The sequence below is a fragment of the Parasteatoda tepidariorum genome, chromosome 7 (genome assembly GCF_982258835.1).
Source record: "Parasteatoda tepidariorum strain Cologne lab strain chromosome 7, Ptep-v5.0, whole genome shotgun sequence".
In the NCBI taxonomy this organism is placed as follows: domain Eukaryota; kingdom Metazoa; phylum Arthropoda; class Arachnida; order Araneae; family Theridiidae; genus Parasteatoda; species Parasteatoda tepidariorum.
In genome coordinates, this window is record NC_141761.1 from 94,885,050 (window position 1) to 94,904,824 (window position 19,775).

General features: G+C 28.0%; 1 protein-coding gene across 1 annotated transcript; it reads right to left on the minus strand.

The window, feature by feature from the left end:
* Nucleotides 1-883: 883 nt before the first annotated feature.
* Nucleotides 884-16,069, minus strand: Pdxk (pyridoxal kinase). The gene is made up of 10 exons (XM_016065363.4): nt 15,843-16,069; nt 15,691-15,745; nt 13,099-13,203; nt 10,906-10,989; nt 10,490-10,524; nt 7,627-7,712; nt 5,301-5,449; nt 4,293-4,414; nt 3,092-3,158; nt 884-1,297 (listed from the first exon to the last, which is right to left on the minus strand). The coding sequence occupies exons 1-10, from the start codon at nt 15,936-15,938 to the stop codon at nt 1,185-1,187; spliced, it is 912 nt and encodes a 303-aa protein (XP_015920849.2). The 5' UTR covers nt 15,939-16,069; the 3' UTR covers nt 884-1,184.
* Nucleotides 16,070-19,775: the final 3,706 nt, after the last annotated feature.

A 19,775-nucleotide genomic window follows, 5' to 3' on the forward strand; every position in this document is an offset into this window, starting at 1 on the left:
ATACAAATTAGATTTAAAAAAAGAAAATCAAAATTAACAAATAATTGTTTTAGAAAATTTAAATGTATCTACGTTAAAAAATTAAATAGATCAAGCATCATTGTTTGAATAATTTTAGGAAATAATTCTTAAATAAAACAAAATTGTATCAAGCAAATTCATTAACAAAGGGGCCGTTCAAAAAGTATGTATATCCCGAAGGGGGGGATTTGCTATTTTGTACGGTTTTGTACGATGGGGAGGGGGGGAGGTATTATACAAAGTATGTACATTATAAGCATACACCAAATTTAAATTTGACTTTTTCCTACACACTCCTTAAATAAATATTTAATTTTATTTAAAACATAATTATTTTAATTTTTATGGAAAAGGGGGGTAGACTAATAAAATGGACATACTCTAAGGGGAGAGGTAAGACTTTATGTACGGTAATGTACGAAAGGGGGGAAGGGGTTAAAATTTCTCCATTTTTTTGTACGTACTTTTTGAACGGCCCCAAATAAATCATTGACAAATAATTCAAATAACAAATAAATCAAAATTCAACAGAATATAATCAATATGTCTTAAACAATTTTTCATTTAAACAACATTTATAAATAGTTTTAAGTGATTTTGCCTAGATGATATAACATGTGAAATATTGTAAAGCAGATGTGAAAAACAAGTTAAAACACATTTTCTGAGACAATTAATCTGCAAGGAAAAAATAATCATGTGTTTTCAGATTTATGTGGGCAAAATTATGACCATATTTAAATATGTATAAAAAAAAAGTCAAATTACAATACAGATAAATTACAGCATCACTTCTAATTAATGCAGGTGTTTAATCAGTCTTAATTAAAAGCCTTGATAGTTCAAATAAAACTTTTAGTGATTTTTAATTTTTTGTTTCATTAATCAATAGATAAAATATTACGAATGTGAATATTAATCGATGGATATTAAAGATGTTGAGAATGGTAATTTATATTTTAAATAGAGAACTGCTGTTAGCAAAAAGGGACCCAGACCTTTGTTTTTAGTACCTGTAGTTGCCAAAATCTAGAAGAATCTTTGAGTTTTAATATAAAGAATAAAGAAATTATTACTTTTCCTTCTTTTTAATTTTAACATGACTTTAGAATCAGGAATCCCATCAAACTAAAATGTTCTAATCTTCAATAGATAAATTCTTGCTAATTTGATTCTAATTGATGACATTCCAAATGCGAGGGTGGATTCTCAATATCGTGTTTGCTTTGAATTAATTTTAGCTCCACACGAGCTGAAGTTGGAAGATTGCTTTCCTCTGCAAATAAAAATTATACAATTAGTTTTATTTATATTATTTAAAAACTGTTTAATAATACCATATTAAGAAATAATCTTATAATCTTAAATTACAATCATTGAAAAACTTTTAAATGAAACACAAATTATTTGACTTAGTTGAAAATTTTGAATCCATATTGTGTGATTCCTGAATCTATTGAATTGGATGATAATAATCTTTAGCGTTTTTCAAACCACGATGAGTGATCCGGTGAATTTTTATTTTATAAATGCAAAATATTGTGTAATTTGTAAGAATACAACTTGTGTTTTTACCATAAAACAGCAGCTTAGTGAACCACTAAAATAAAAATTACTGAAATATTTATTTTATGATGGTAGTGTATCTCTATTTAATAAGCTTAACATTTGCTTACTTGGAAAAAGATAGCTTATAAAATGCATGATATATGGCATAACACAGGTCACTTGTTTGACAGGCAACTAGGACTTTACTATATTAAATGTTAATCAGAAACAATGATGACTGTAATGCCAGGAATACCATTTTCAATATTCTGTAATTACCTAGCTAAAGAAAATGTAGGCAACTAACAAAATTGATACAATTCAATTAATTTTTAGAAGTGTAAATAATTTTGCAATAAGGTGGCGAGAATGCATTAATGAGGACTTTGAAATAATAAGAGTGACCAACTGGAACATTCTGGGGAGCAGAAGAACATAATAATAGAAGATTGTACGACCTTAAAAAAAATTATAGTTTCTTTAGCTTTATAGTTTGAGAGCATAAGAACCCTGTGATAATTGTTTTTCCTTCCAGTAGTACAATGTTAGAAATTGCTAACAAACAAAAGTCCATCTTAAGTTTTTTTTCTTCTTAGCATTCATCCCTGTGGCAGAATTGCGGCGACATTGTTGCAGAACGTTACAGAGTTTTTGCAGAAAGATTTCAGTCTGATTCGCGTGACTTTGTCATCGAGCTTTATTTTGTAATTACTACATGGATTTTACGATTTTTAATTTATGTACAAATTTTAATTTATTATTGTTTAGTTTATTTATGAATTTAAAATTTTGTAATGATTTACAAAATTGGAAAGGGGAAATAATTAGGGCATTTTTCAACCTACAAAATGCGAGAAAGTGCATAGATAAAATTAGAATTTAAAAAATAAGTTTTATACGTTTTTATTCTGTACATTTTCTTCTGTAAACTTGTTTCTGTTACTTTAAATTAGTAATTGTGTCTGATTTTGCAGCTTAAAATATCACCAGCACTAATTAACTAGAATATTTAAGGTCACTTCAAACAATTGGAAATGTGAAGATCCAATCATTAAATCAAAAGTTATTCAGGGTGGCTCCCTTTTTTTCTTGTGCACTGCACAGTACAAAAATTTCAAAAAAAGCGAACACCCTGAATAACTTTTGATCAAATTATAGATTTTCACGTAGTAAAATAAAAAGTTATTATTAAGGGTGTTTCTTTTCTTTATTTTGCGCACTTTAGAGATTTAATATGGCAGACTGAAGATGAAACCGAGAGAAGAAAAAATAAGAACATATGTAAAAGAAAAGCCCTTCCAAATTTAGATTAAAGAGCTTAAGGCAATTTAAATTCTACTGGGTATCTATATAATTTCCTTTTTCGTTTAGCCTGTAAAAAAAAATTTTTTTTTTGGCAAAACTGAACTAAGCAGTTTTTTGTTTCATGTTAAAAATAGTGGAGATATTTATTCTATAAAAGAACAAATTTAATCATTAAGAGCAAATATACAAAAATAAATAATAATTATCAAAAACTTACTTGAAGCATAATTTGATGTTCTAATTAAAATACTATGAAGTGAATTGATGGTTCTTTGGCATGAGAGCTAAAAAGAAATTAATACCATTATAAAATCTCAGTTAAATATAAAATGGAAAAAGGAAGCTAAGCATGTCTGTAAACATTAGAAATTTAAAAAATCATGTTTAACTGGTTTTTAATATAATTTTGAAGATTAAGACTAATGTTTTAGTTGCATGTTCATATTAGACCATAAATAAGGAAATAAGAAAATAAAAACTTATATAGATTTTTTTTCTGTGCAGATGGCTTTAAATAAGTAGTACAATATCTTTAAGTAGTTCAATATCGTTCATATAGCTCAAAATCAGGTTAGTATAGCACTACTCAAATCATCATTCTATACATGGGCTGTTGACTTGATCACTGGAGAACATTCAATAATTAAAATATTGCTAACAATTTATGGCTTTTTGGTACAAAACTTTTGGAAATTTTCTTTTACCTCTTCACACATTTAATTGCACCATTTCCTAACTCACTGGACTTGCCTGGTTTGTCTCTCTCCTCAATATTTTTTTTATAACCGTTGTTGAACAGCGGACCCAATTTTTTGGGGTTTATGACTAATAATGTTCAATGCTGTAGCCTTGTAATTTTGAACCCAATCCAGAACACAAGGAACTCCTGGATCAAGCATTGGGAGGAATTTGTTTTCGTGGAGGACTTTTTGACACAAACGTGCATTTGCGTTACATGAAGACGAAAACCACGAAAATGTCCTAGGTTTAGTCTGAAAGCAAGGGGACTCTAAGCCATGATCCGTCAACCACCGAGAATATTTTACATGGCCGGTTCGAGCCGGGTGCAGAATACAAATCGACCAGTCATTGCTGGTATTTGAATCCGGTTCACATTACTGGAAGGTGAATGCTCTATCCCCTGAGCCACCACGGCTGTCTCTTCATTATTAAGGTATTTCAAATTTCCTGTAAAAACTTTATACCACTTGATTGATTCTGTAACACTACTTAATTTTAACTAATTCATTCCCCCTAGCATATATCATGGTATTAGTTTAAAGTACTAAACAGGTTGTGAGCTATTTAAAACTATTTTTTACATTAGTATATTACCCCTCCTTTTTGTTTTCAAAGGCACCTCAATTATTAGACATGCATTCCATATCATTATTTTTTTTAAAGCTAAAAAATTTTACTTTTAAATCTCCATCTGTTCTTGCCATCCAAGCTAAAAGAAGAGCTGTAAACACATCTCCAGTTCCAGTGTACACTCCAGATAGTTTTGGAATTTCCATATAAACAGAAGTTTCCTTATTTTCTAAGAAAAGATGGATACAAATATAGATAAATATACCAAAAAGTGCATAACTTGGAAACTAAGCATTAATATAATTGGAAATTTTAAAATGCAAAACAAATTTTAATTGTAACTTATAAGGTCAAGAAATAAGTTTGAGAAAAATAAACAGACGAGTGTCTAGAAACACTTCAAAAAGCCAAACCACTATATGCAAGGTTTCATCACAGGAAAAAGAGAATTTCTCATCTTTTTCCAAAATCGAAGTGAGATTATTAAAATATGGAAAACACAAACGATGTTAATTCTATGTCTTAAAAATGAAGCTATACCCTCTAAAAAGGATTATTGTATGTAATCTTAACAGACTTAGTTCATAATTTCTTTCAGATAGAAAAAGGACTTAAAAGAAGAGAAATTATTGAATACAATAAAATTGCACATTTCAGTAATTGGTTTAAAAAAGTGCAAAATGCTCATATTTTAAAATTTTGTGTATCATAATAATGTTGAAATATGTATTGTTAATTGACAAATAAATAATTACAAAATTATAAGTTAGATGATGCTACTGCAAATAGAGTGTGTCAAAAATTTATTACTCAAATGTGCAAGTTGTATAATACTGCGATTAAAAAATCTGGACTTTAAAAACGGAACAAATGGTCAAAGAAAACAATAACTCCCCAAAAGAAAATGACAGAACTGTCAGAAGTGCATTAAAACGTATTAAAAATTTTGAAATTAGAAAAACTAGATGAAGATGAAAACAAAAATAAACTAGCTAGAAATGTGATTAAAAAAAAATTTTTTTGCAATATGTCAGACTGCATAATGAGAAGAATCAAATTTATTCATAAAGAGAGAAAATCTCTATTATAAATTATAGAAGTTTTTTTTAACTTACTTTTTATTGAACTTCCAAACAAAAAGAGATTTTTTGAAGTTTCTAACTGAACACTGGATAAAACTACAGTTTCAACTCCTTTTTCATGGAAAGCTTTTAAAACTTGAAAAACACTCTCCTTAGATTTTATAGTGATGCCAGTCAGAAGCCTTAAAAATAAACAAAGTAATTCAAAAAAACACACAAACTACAATACTACAAACTACAAATAAATCAAATTTAAGGGATCATAATTATACCCAACTATTTAGTGTAAGGTTCGTTTTCATGAATTCGAGAAAAATCTACTCATACTTTTGTGAGCCGGTAAAAAAATAAAAAATAAAAAGGTCCTGAATTTTTTGAAAAAAAATTTTGTGAAAAATCTATTCATAATTTCGTGATTAAGTAAGAAAAGAACTTTGTGATTATGGAAAAATAAACACAATAAGACATGTCTTTCAAGGAATTTTCATTTTAAAGTTACAAATTAGTAAAAAAAATTTAAAGAAGCCCTTTTTGCGATAAAAATTTTGTTAAGGGTCCATTTTAATGATTAACTATTTTAAGAATTTCGTTTTTCCTTGAAAATCTGCTAACAGACTAAAATTTCTCTTAAAATGACCTTTAGGGATTCAATCTGAGAGACTGAATCCCTTTCATGAAAGATACATAAAACAAGTTTAAGACAATATAAAACAACTTTAAACAATAAATTATTGAGTTTTTTTTTAAATGATAAGTCTAATTTTGGAGGGAAAAAATTAAGGATTGTTTTTATGAATTTTAATGACTATTTCTATACAAATATATATAAACTAATATGAAGTCTTATAGTAATGTCAGAAATTGAATGTCAATAGGAAGTCTGCTAACTGCTGACACTCATACAATGCTATTTTCTTTTCTTAAAGGATGTTATATGGCATAAACAAATGTTAGTAATGAAAAGCTATTTGAAACGACATCTAAATTACAACATTTACTCTTGCTTTCTTAACCTAATCATTGAAAACAGTACAATTTTAGATATTTTTTTCACATGTTTACAATCATACGTGCAACAATTTTTTTTTTTTTTTTACATTATAAACGAAAATACTTAGATATCTAGTTACATAAAAAATAAGCTGATAGCACTCAAAAAAACGTATATATACTTTAATGAGATACTATTACATTCTTACATCATTATTCAATATATTTACTAATGACAAAAAAATTATAACAAAATTAGGAAACTATAGCAAAATTTTAATAGACTAAAACATTACATTTTAGGAAAAAATAAATTGTCAGAATATACAAGATCTAACTAAAAACGTTCATTAAGTAGTTTTTATTATTCTAATAAACTGAACAAAGCAACAGAATCAAATAAAGTTTTTCTTTTCTTTTCAAAAATACAAAAAATTTTTGAAATAAAACAAAGTATATATTTTATATTTTGTTAACAATAAAATAACTAAATTGTATTGCTTAAATTGCTGGAAATTTATATAAAGATGCAATCATATTCCTTTTACAGAGAATGTTTGTTAATAAGATGAAAATAGGTTATAGATTGTAAATGAATGAAAAAAATAATAACTTTTCAACCGAAACTAAGTCCTTATTGATTAAAAATAACTTGAAAATTATTTAAAGCTATTTTTTACTCAACAATTTTAAATATGACTGTTCCTAGATTTGAATAATCCACTAAGTACAATATTTGAACACAAAATTCATAAATAAATGTTTACAACTAAACATATTATTTCAAAGATATAAAACAATGAATTTTATCTTTTTTTTTTTTTGCAAGTGTAAGATTTCTATTAGAAAAAATGTCGAGCTCACACAATTTTTATCACTTTAAAATTAATATAAAAAATCTAAAAATATTACCAGGATACACACATTTTAAATCAAATGGTTTAAAATCAAGTCTCAAAAAAAAAAATTTTCCAAATAAAAATATGATTTTTTTTTTTACCCTAACAAAATTTTCAAAGTTTTAACTTGCCTCATTCACAGTATTACTGATGCCCAATTTCAACAGAGCTTTTTATTTGAGAACAAAAATCTCTGACACTATTGTACAATTAATTAAATAATAAATCATTTATTTGATGAATTAAAAAATGATAATGAAAAGGATCACATGTAATAAAGAAATCTAGTTTTTTATTGCAAAAAATAAATTGCAATATAAAATTTAATAACAATGAATTGCAACAAGAAAAAATTGCAAAGGTGTTTTGAGACATTATTTGAAAAGAATTTATTTATATTATTAAGAAACAATTTTTTTTTTATCTATATAAAAATCATATTCATTGAAATGTAGAAATAATGTACGTACTCAGCTTCAAACTGATTTGGAGTCATTAAGTTTGCTAGATTCATAAAATCATTTTTATAAACTGGAAGTACTTCATCAGGCACATACTGAAAACACAAATATACTTTAAATTTTATAATTATATTTATTACGTTTTTTGATAACTAACATTCATAACTTACAATTAAAAAGCTTAAAGTAATCTCATACAAATTGAAAATAGTGGAAAGTCAGAAAAATATTTGTCACAAATACAATGATTTTTATTATTTAATAAATACAATCGAATAAATACATTCGAAATTGATGCAAAATTGGCGGGACTATCATAATTATTTCATGGTAACCGAATTTTGTTCTATCCAAAACATCATGAAATCATTCATCTGCTACTTCTATCAGATGAAGAAAATAGAAATAGCATTCCTCAAAATGACTCATTGGGATTTTATTTAGATGCTTATTACCTATGCTGTGACCAGTTTCCTTTCATGTTAAGTGATAATCAGCTTTAAAATTCCACATTAATCATGTAAAATACAATAATAATTGATTGCTGACTCACGGGACCAAACATGTTTCATGTAAAGCGATATTTCATGTTAAGCAGTTTCGTGTTAACAAGGTTCGGATATAATACAATTAGTACACTATAAACAAGTACTTCTAGCTATAATAACTCGAATTAGATCTACTATGGATAATAGAAACAATGAAATAAAAGAGGCAGCATCGCTTTTTATTTAATTAACTCTGAAAATAATAAAGTAAAACTAAACTACACTTGGAACTAAACAAAGCATAAGAGAGAGGAAATAACTCAAATTATTTTCAGATTTCTTTATCAAAAACTAAGTAACCAATTTCACTTACTTAGGAAACATTCATTAGTAACTCACATAAAATAATTCTTTCTAATACAAAAAGTGCTTATTTTGGAGGTACATAGCTGCCAATAGGAAAAAATCCAGTAGATTTTACGAAATAATATAAATTTCATGATAATTGTTGCATAATATACTGAATATTTTACACTGGATTTTTAGTCATCAAAATAGAAAAATTGCAATATTTTCCAGTTATGATTGACCATACTTAAAATGTTATGCATTATGTATACTCATAATTTTGAATATTAAAAGGGATTTAATTCATCAAAGATAGTTAAAATAAAATTTTAATTAATTTAAGAAGAGAATTCTGAATAAAAATAAACTGAACATTTTTAACAAAAAAAGTTCTGAACAAAGTAAGCAATAATCTGTACAAAAATTCTATATCAATAGGGATTTTTTTAGGAAACTTACTCAATTTTAGGGAATTTTCTAAAATGTACAAAAAACCAGGAGAATTTAAATTAAACCAGTAGACCAGGCGAAACTAGAAAAATCTAGTAGAGCAGGCAGCTATGGAGGCCTTTATTAAGGGTGTGCCCCCTTTCTTTACTCATTAAACCAGTTATTTATTTCATCACAATAGTCTATACACACATATAAAGAAGATATGATACATTTTATAAGCATATGTATAGCATATAAGAAGCATTAAGATAAAAGAAATTTAGATAGTAAGGTTCAACTGAACTTAAAAGCTGAGACCTACATCAAAAGTTTTAGTTACACCAAGTATTTATAAAGGTTAATATTCAGTGGCAAAAAAATAATGATAACTTCAATATGTAGAAAGAAAAAATGAAGCTTAAAAAAAATAGAGTAATAAAATAATAACAATGTATAAGTTAAAAGTCAATGTATTTTAATTTTTCACTCAATTTTAAGCTTAAACATAGCAACTTTACTGGAAAAAATATTAGTAAAATGTCATTCCTAGAAATAGGAGTAACTTTAAAAATCATTATTATTGGTTAAAAAGCCAGATTTTTTAAAAAGCTAGAGATTCCAACCTCTGGCCAGAATTTTCAAGAGTAACCATAAAAATTTTCACTAGTTTACAAGCTCTTTTACTAGTTTCAAAGCAAAATATGTTTCAGTAAATTTGAATTAATTTTTCACTCAATTTTAAGCTTAAACATAGCAACTTTACTGGAAAAAATATTAGTAAAATGTCATTCCTAGAAATAGGAGTAACTTTAAAAATCATTATTATTGGTTAAAAAGCCAGATTTTTTAAAAAGCTAGAGATTCCAACCTCTGGCCAGAATTTTCAAGAGTAACCATAAAAATTTTCACTAGTTTACAAGCTCTTTTACTAGTTTCAAAGCAAAATATGTTTCAGTAAATTTGAATGAGTAGCAATTTTTTAGAAATTTTTTAATTTTGCAGGTAGCAGTAATGTATTTAAAATATCACAAATTTAAAAACTTGATGGAAATGGCCGACAACACGATAAATAAATGTACTATCTAAATAAATCAAAAAATTTAAAATTAGCGAAAAAATGATCAGAAAACAATGTGAATTCACAACGGAACAGTTTATCACTCAAATTCACGTGTGTAATAACATTATATAAAACATCCAAATTGGCAAGACGTCATGGAAGTAACCGAAAAATTATTGACATTTGTAAATAAACGATTGGAAAACTATGTGGATTTACACAAAAATTGGTGTGAATTTCGGCATGTAAAAATTAATAGATTATAGCTGAAAATTATGTTGTACAGTAATATCATACTAAATAGATTAGAATTTGAAAAACCTAGTTGAAAGTTATCAGTTATTATCAATCTAGTTATCATTTGATAACTGACTGCTGGAAAAAATATCAAAATCGAACTTTTTTTTAAAATTTGGATTATAGTTCCTATAGTATACGGTGAAAGTAAGTAGAAACTATGGAGAACTTATAGTAGTTGGCCTCTCTGTTAAAAAAAAAATTACATTTTATAAAAATAAAGAATTTTAATTTTAAAAAAAATTACCATTTGTCCATTGTCACCCATTACTGGATCAATTACTATAAAATAAGAAACAAACATATGAAATTTTATTACTTAAAATAATCTTTAACTCTCCAAGCATTAAGCCATCGGGAAACATAGTACTAAAATATCTCTGAAACATACTACTTTCCCATTAAATGACACTAGGAAATTTTGTTATGCAGGAAAGCATACAGATGAAAGTTTAGAAAAAACTTAGACTAAAGTTCAGAGAGTTAAAGATATTTTTAAACATAGATATAGATGAAAAAAGCAATATAGATTTTTTTTTTTTAAAAAGCGCTTCTGTATAAACAAATACTTTAATGATAGCTACACTAATTATTCCTAAATAATAAATTATTGTTAACATATTAATATAATTTAGAAGATGAAACAATCAAAATATACCTTACCAACATACAAATCAGGATTATTTTTCTTCATTTCTTTAATAATATCACTTAATTTTGTTAAAAAAGAAACACTCCCAACATAACCTAAATGAAGTTAAATATTTGCATTAATTTTTAGTTGTGAAGTTTAAATCCTATAACTTAAAAATACACAAAATTCAAACTATAAATTCAAAATTATGAGTATTACATAAGATTATAAAGCAGACATGCCACATAAGATCTGGAAAAAAAAGCTGAAAATTGTACAGTAATATAACTTCAGAAACACACTGTCACAAATTATAAATTGACCTATATATCTATAATAAAATATAAACTAAAAAACATTTTTTAATAAACATTCAGCAATTTCATTCTAAATTAGAAGACTCTTCTATTGGTTGTTCCAAAACTTCAATACTTATAAATCTCTGAATTACAATAATTTTTTACCAAATCAGTTAATCAAGAATCAAATCAGTTAAAATTTCATATAAAATTGTATCATGATATATTTTTTTAATCAGAATTAAATAATTTTAATTTAAGTTTTTCAATAAATTCAGATGCACCTAAAAGATTTTTTAAAAAATAAATTAGCGAATCAGCCTTTAGTGCATTGTTTAAAAAAAATTCTGCAACTATTGAATTGTTGAATTTAAATCATTATAAATAAGCCAGATGAAGAGATTAATTCAAATTTTTGAAGCAAGTAATCTGAATCCTAGAAGATTAGACTTTATCTTCCAAAATAAATGCATAAAATATGAGCCCAAATTCAACCTTTTAAAGCTACACAATAGGAAAATTTATTTAATCATATTTTTAGTTCCTATTCATAAACAATTTGGAGAAAAAATTACAATAGGGAACCGATTATCTGGAACGATCAGGATCATCGCTATTCCGGATAATTGATTTTTATAGTTTTCTGAATCGCTACAAAAAGCCGGGTTTTTTCATTGTTAAACCCAACTAAAAAGATAATATTTGGATATAATCTTACAAAGAAAAAATGATAAAGTAATTACACTAATGATTATTTCCAAAATGATGGTAAGGTAAACATTTTTCAAAAAAGAAAGAAAAATCCTAAAATCTTATGAGGAAAAAAAAAAAATTTTTTTAAAAATGGAGGGAAAATTTATTGATTTCGTTCCGCTTTTTTGGTTTTCCGGTTTCCAGATAACGGGTTCTGTACTGTAATTCCTTTCTCCAGCAAGATGTTTCATTTCAAAAATAAATCCTGTGTCACAATAATTAATGATGACTAGATTTAGAATTTTGCTTGAAATTGTAAAACCACAGAAATGAAGCAATAATCGTAAAGATATTCCCATATTAATACCTGCTCACACCAACTGCAACCACCAAGATGTCAAAGTGTGACTGTCTGGATCAATATTTGCAATAAATTTTTCTTGTTAATTTTAGGAAAGAAGCGTAAAAATCTTTGAATTATTGAAGCTGGTGATGGTTAATTTGTTGAGGATAAAGGCACTGTAGTAGCAGGTACTTAATATAAGTATCATATTAACAATAGATTTTATATGCCCCCCTCCCCCCCCCCAAAAAAAAAAGAAAGTATACTAAATTAAAGATAGTGGCTTGTTCAAAAGCAGTTATAAATTATTATTGTTTCCAGTTTATCCTTCTCTGAGTAATATTATTAGTTTCACATGAACTACTGCCACATTGTTACCAAATCTTAAAACTTTAACACGGGTACCAAGATTGAAATTTTTATACAACCTTGATTAGAAGTTGAATATTTACTATGACAAGACCTAAAATGTAACTTTAAAAAAAATCTTAAAACAAATCAAAATTTCAAATATGATAAACTACAGTAGGGAACCGATTATCCGGAACGATCGGGACCATCGCTATTCCGGATAACTGATTTTTCCGGTTTTCTGAATCGCTACAAAAAGCTGTTTTTTTTATTGTTAAACCCAACTTAAAAAAAAAATATTTGGAAATAATCTTAAAAAGAAGAAAAAACGATGAAGTAATACACTAATGATTATTTCCAAAATGACGGTAAGGTAAACATCTTTCAAAAAAGAAAGAAAAATCCTAAAATCTTTTGAGGAAAAAAACATTTTTTTTTTAAAAATGGCTGGAAAATTTATTAAATTTCGTTCCGGTTTTCTGATTTCCGGATAATGGGTTCTGTACTGTATTTACACATTTAAAATAAATATTTACCAGTTAATAAATGAGAACAGTGTAAAAGATTATTTGTTTTCAGCCCATCATAGAGTTCTGTAAGTTCATCAGCTTTTAAAATCTGCCCCTTAATTGATTCATAACCTAAAACATATGCATATATAAGAAGAAAATAATAAAAAAAAGAAATACTAAAGAATGCAATAATAAAAAATTTTTGTATCATCACTTAATTTTTGTAAACAGGGTGGGTAGCCTGATTTTTCAACAAAAAATAAGCACCTTTTAAGTACTTTTTAAGCACTCAAAAATATTTTTATTCACTTTCCAACAACAACAAAAAATCATAATCAGGATCTGTGCAGTATAAAAAATATTTTTTTCTATCGCTTAAAATTCTTAATTTATGAACATAAAATTCAAAAACATTTTCACAAACTTCACATAATCATGAACAAAATAAATAGTTTCTGATAAATATTGCAGAGAAAATTGCGAAAATCATGCATTTTTTGTAATTTATAATGACAATTAACAAGGCGAAGAAAAAATCTATTATTAAAGGGTAGAAAATGAAGCACTTTTTATAAACCCCAAATAAAAAAAGCATCTTTAAGGACTTTTAAAATATGCATATCAAAAATAAGCACCTTTAAGCACTTTTTAAAAACACAATGCACCCTGTTTAAAGTAAAGTAAAGATAAAATATTAATATAATATCATATTTGCAGCATGATGGAAAATGACAATACTTTTACATTAATCATATTTATCCTTCTAAAATCCTTTTAAAAACAGACATTTGCCAAACAAAGAATGCAACTTTACACCAGATCGCAATAATCTCTACAGACATTACATTAAAATTTTTTGACATGCAATAATTGTTAATTCAATAGGCCTGGTTGCTTACAAGGACAAAAATTAAAAGAGAAAAATTTATTGATATTTACACAAAAATAAAAGATAGTAAAAAGAGCAATTTAATATTAATTTAAAAAAAAAATATGACACAAAAATTGTCCCTAAGAGACTTAAAAAGAATATGCCAAACTACAAGTTTGAAGGAGCGAGGTTCGAGTATGAAGAACGGCAAGTCAGAAATCACAAGTCCGAAAGACTATACTGTAAGAATGAAAAAGAAAAAATATTATTCAGAAGGGAAATTTTTTATGGTCTGGAAAAAGATGCATTTTTATTTTATTTTCTGAACTGCTTATTTCTTTACTTTTCAGTTTATTTCAAACATTTCTGTTCTGATGTTTCTGATTGGAATTTAGATGTTTTCCTGCTTGCATATATAAGGCAGATTGAGTCTAGATTGCGTTTAATGTTGTGGAGAGTATAATACTCTCGTTGATTATGTTTTACAGAAAGTTATGTGATGCTTAATTAATGCTATTTTATTTCTTGCTAAATAGAAGTTTTTAGTAAGCTTCACTTATGCTTGCTTAGCATTTCCACCATACACTCAACTATTTCAGTAGAATAGAAATTAATTTTAACAACAAAAAAAATCTTGTTTAACAATTTTTATCCAATAAAAAATGCACAAATTAGATATATTGCCAAAGTTAAATGATTAACGGGAGGATATTTATTCAAGCAGATAACATTTTCCACAGTTTCAAGAAGTTTAAATAATTTGAAAATATTTTTTTTTTAAATATGTATACTAAGGTTTGTACGATAAAGGCTTTAAGTTTGTACAGTTATATGAAAGTATCAGCTACAGTAGCTTCTCTACTTGTAGTGGGCTACTTCCAACCAGTAATGAAAAGTTAGATAAGCATTCTTTGAGCAAACAAAATTTACATAGGTTAACAATATTTCTAAAAGTTAACAATATTTCTAGCTAGGTAATTCTAGCTTGTAACTAGGTAAACAATATTTCTAAAAAAACTGAATAATTTTACTTGTACTAAAAATTTAATGAACACAAAAGATACTCTTTCAGAAGGGTATTCGCGTATAGTGATCTGTTAGGGATTTTTATCATAACTATGGCAAAGCAAAGTACCGCCAATTTTTTGACAACATGTTTCGATAGGTGCCAAGGGGTTGGAGGAAAAAGAAAAACTTGATCACGACGGGGAGAGAAAAGGCGCTCTCTAAGAGGAGAGAACAGAAAAAGAACGGTGCTACCCTCGTGATATCAAGAACGGGGAGATAATTGAAGTAACAGGTACAGAAGATAGAAAAGAAATCGTATGCGAAATGTTATCATAGTACATGAGTGAAAATCAGGGTTTCAAAGAAACAAGAATAACAAAATAGAAAATCTAAGATAAACATTTATGCCAACTATAATGTAACAAAAATGTAAGGGTTGCTATGAGTTGCCCCCCTTCTGTATTACGTATTTTCAATTCCTTAAGACTTACGATTTTTTTGACGTAGATCACAGTACACAGATATTCCCCTTTAGCTCACATGTTTCATTATAACCAAATTCGAAGCTTTTAAATGAAGAAATAACTTTTCTAAAAATTATGTAAAATTTAACTTGTACCCAAAAGAAGGATGATTTAGGATCTCAGTATTAATTACATTTAATAATGAGCTTGTCAGACAAATATGAATACCAAGTCTATGCATGGTTTTGAAAAAATTAAACTAACTATACCCACCTGTATGATTGGATAACTGCACTGAATTAATCATATCAACCTCAAACCCAAGAACCTGAAAAGTAGAATTCATTATTGAAGTATAATACGAGTAATAAAAAAAACCAACTTTATTACAGTGGTGATCTTTTTTAAAAAAATACAATACTAACTTGTAAAGGGAAACAAGCACTTTTATTTCCAACATAACCATAAACAACGTGGCTTTGAATGGACAAAACACGAAAGTTACTTTCTGGTGTTTCCATATTCAAATTATTATATATTTAATTAAAAATATGAAACAATTAACGATTTACATAAACTCAGGAAGAAATATATTATCAACCAGTTGATTGCAGCATCGGCAGTAAAGCGAAACTAAACACCTTGATAAACACAAACAAGTTAGATTCAGTTGCAGTTAAGAAAGTTGCGTAATTTTATGTATCAAAACCGTTGTTTTCTGTCGCATCAGCTGGTTAAAAAGAAACCGCATGTGCGAATTCAGAGATGGGAGCAAGAACTTGATTGGTGAGTTTTTCGCGGTAAATGCATTTCACCCGTTCTCTCTGGCATCGCCGTACATTTTTGGTTGCATTGTGAATGGCCCTTAAGTCTATCATTACGAGTTTGCGTGTGCAAAGTGATAGTTTACCAGAGACACCGGTAAGCTTCATTCCAGCAATTCAAGAGATGAGAAAGTCGAAGAAAGCTAAAGAAAGTAAAGTCTAAGCGAAATTGATACGGGTAATCGGATTGAAAGTGAAGATAGACTCAGTGCCGTAGCGAGCTTAACTCGCGCCCGGGGCACAATACCTTTTTAGCGCCCCCCCCCCATTCGAAAACCATCTAATATTATAAGTAAAATATACTCGCAAAGTAATAAATAAATAAAGTAAAATAAATAAAGTCATAGGCTCAAGCTAAGCATTAAATTTGAGACAAAAAATGTAGTTGAGAAAATAAGACTAGATTTTGAAATGTATATGATCATCTAGAATTAGTTCAAAAGATACCTATTATTTATTTTACATATTTATAAAGAAATATTTTAAAAACACGCAGCTTTAAAACAATAAAAAAGTAAATATTTATTATCTCTAAGGAGATACATATATTTAATAATATGATTATGATACATTAATGAAGCTATTTACTATGTATACATTTTCCGCTTTTGATGAAGCAAATTTATCAATAATATCATCAAAGTTGATCATTTCAAATTTTTTCATACCCTATTCACTGAATAATAGAATCGTCGAGTAGATGTAGTAAGTAATCTTATTTGTTTTATTACTGATTTTAGAATGCCTTGAACTTGAAAGGTAGCAACACAGTGAAATATACACTATAATTTATGCTAACATTAAACTTATAACATTTCATTTTTATTCTAAGCAGAGCGCGATGACAAGGACGCAAAACTGAAAAATACAGGCACAAAATAACTTAAACTTTAATATTTCGGGTATTTATCTAACTTGTAGCGGAATTCCACAACCTGTCGTAAGTGTCACGGATAAGTACAGTCACGAAAAAAAGCATCCGGAAAGTGACAAATAAAGAATCATTTATTTTTTGAAACAGATAATTCTCAGGTACACAACAAATACGGCGTTTGTGTCCTTTCCTAGTAACAGCAAAACGCTGTATTTGTTGTGTGTCTGAGAAGTATCTATATTAAAAAATAGACAGTCTTTTAGTTGTTATTTTCGGGATACTTTTTTCCGTGACTGTACATATAAGTACATTACAGTGCTATTGTTATCGTTTTAAAATAAAAAGCGTAAGCTACATTGCGTTTATAGAAACAAAAATAAATAGTGTTCTGAAAGAAAGAATGTTTGTACTTTGTACACTGAACAAACATACAAACACTTTGTACACTGATGTTTGTACTTCGTACACTGCAAATATTTGGAGATAATATATGTAACCACACAGCGTAGATGCCATAAGGAAGTGCTAACAGACATAGGTCGAGCCAGCCCAGTGGAAAAAAACGTGCCATTTCTATTATGAACATATTATTACAGTTTGATTAGTGTTCCTTTTCATTTACGAATTAACATTTATTATATTTCATCGGCACCAAATTTGAAATATATTTTCCAGAAATAAATTATAATAAAAATAAAAATTATCCAACAATTTTTCTTGTTTTGCTGACCATTTGGCGCCCCTTTGTGTGCAGCGCCCGGGGCATGATGCTCCCCTTGCTCCCCCCTCGCTACGCCACTGGATAGACTCCTTACATGGTGTATTTTATTACTGGCGTTGAACAGCCGACCCAATTCTGATTTAGAGACTACCGATGTGACTAACAAGTTAACTCCTGGATCAAGCATTGCAGCAAACTAGCATTCATGGAGGACTTTTTGAGGGAACTAACTCGTATTTAAGTTACATGAAGAGGGAAACCACGAAAATCTGTCATGGTTAGCTCTACAGCTAGAAGAGTATAACATATGATCCATCTATCTCTGAGGATATTTTACGTCAGTTCCGCTCGGTGGTTGGTGCGAGCCGGAAGCAGAATACGTATATCAGCAAGCCACTGCTGCTAGAATTCATATTCACCCACCCGCTTACTGATCACTGCCTGTGCTGGTTTACTTCGGTATTCTACTAGGAACCGTGTCTTCACGATCAGTCCAATTTGGAAAAATAGTTGATTTTGATTAGATTGTTGTTGTTTTAGTTCATTTACGTCACACTAGAGCTGGCTGGCGGCGGTCTGGGAAACATCCCTGAGGATGATCCAAAGACATGCAATCACAATTTTGATCCTCTGCAGAGGGGATCCCCGCTTCGGTAGCCCGACGACCTGCAAGCGAAGTCGAGCACTTTACGGTAGAACAGTTTAACGAGGACCAATACCGCACACCCTCGGTCCCTACGCAGACTGATCCAAGTGGTCACCCATCCGCACACTGACAGCAGCCAGTGATGCTTGACTTCGGTGATCTGCAGGTCAATATGAACGATCAGTCCACTGCGGGACTTGATCAGATCGAAAAAGGTAGTTGCACTTTAGGTGATGTTAGTGCCCTCTTTTTTTTATTTTGAGTAGTTTGGACAAAAAAAAGTTTTATATTTCCAGATGTATATGTGTATTTATAGAAAATGTGGCTCTTACTATTTCATAAGAAAACTGTTTTAAGTTAATCCAGTAATGTAAAAGATTATATTTTTTTAAAAAAATCGCAAATTGCCATTTAGATAGATTAAAATAATCAGGGTCAAATAAAAATTTGCAATTAAATTAGACAAGGAAATGCGAATAAGAATTTTGTGCTATAAATCTAAGTAGACACTTTTGCATAGCACTTATACCTTAATTAAAATCTATTTTATAAATGGCAATGTAAGCCCCATTTATGCTTCTAAATTTGCGCGTTTCGGATTGAATTTTTTTGAAAAGACTGTTCGATTACTTATTGTAGATTTCGTCAGCTATATTTAGAAATAATGATTCCCACTTTTTCATATAAAACCGTTACAAATAAATTTTGTGGTGCAAAAAATTTATATATATATATATAAAAAAAAGGAAAAGAAAACTCTTATCAATCATAGTTAAAACTAAAAAATAGTTAAAATGAAATTCTTCCTATCTGTAAATCTAATTCAATAAATCTTTTTTATGTCATTTCTTTTTTTTAAACACCAAAAATAACTTCCTTCTATTTATTAAAGGTGATTTCTATACAATTCAACAAAATAATTTTTTATTCAATAAAAAAAAAAAAAACTGCTTGTTGGCGATTTATTTACAGTGTAACAAAATAATTTCCTATTTATCACTTTCAAGTAAATGATTGAAGTGCTTTTTTAATTGTTAAATGTTTGAATGAAACCACATTTAGGTACTATTACTTCAGTGCAATTGTAGTAGTTATTTAGTATAGTTTATAAAATTTTTAATAATATTTCTTAATATACTTTAATAATTTTCATTTCTGTCAAAAGGATTTTTAACGGAACTAATAGCATATTTTGAATTCGGCATTTATTTCCACTTTTGTCAAAAGGATACTTTTTTTAAGAAAATTTCATAGACTAGTAAAGTTAAATATTCTTATCATTTTTAAAAAGTT

Coding starts and splice junctions, on each gene's coding strand:
- Pdxk (XM_016065363.4), bottom strand. CDS start 15,938: ATGGAAACACCAGAAAGTAACTTTCGTGTTTTGTCCATTCAAAGCCAC. Junction 10,990..13,098: donor CTGTTCTCATTTATTAACTG/GTAAATATTTAT, acceptor AACTTCATTTAG/GTTATGTTGGGAGTGTTTCT. Junction 10,525..10,905: donor TAATCCTGATTTGTATGTTG/GTAAGGTATATT, acceptor CTTATTTTATAG/TAATTGATCCAGTAATGGGT.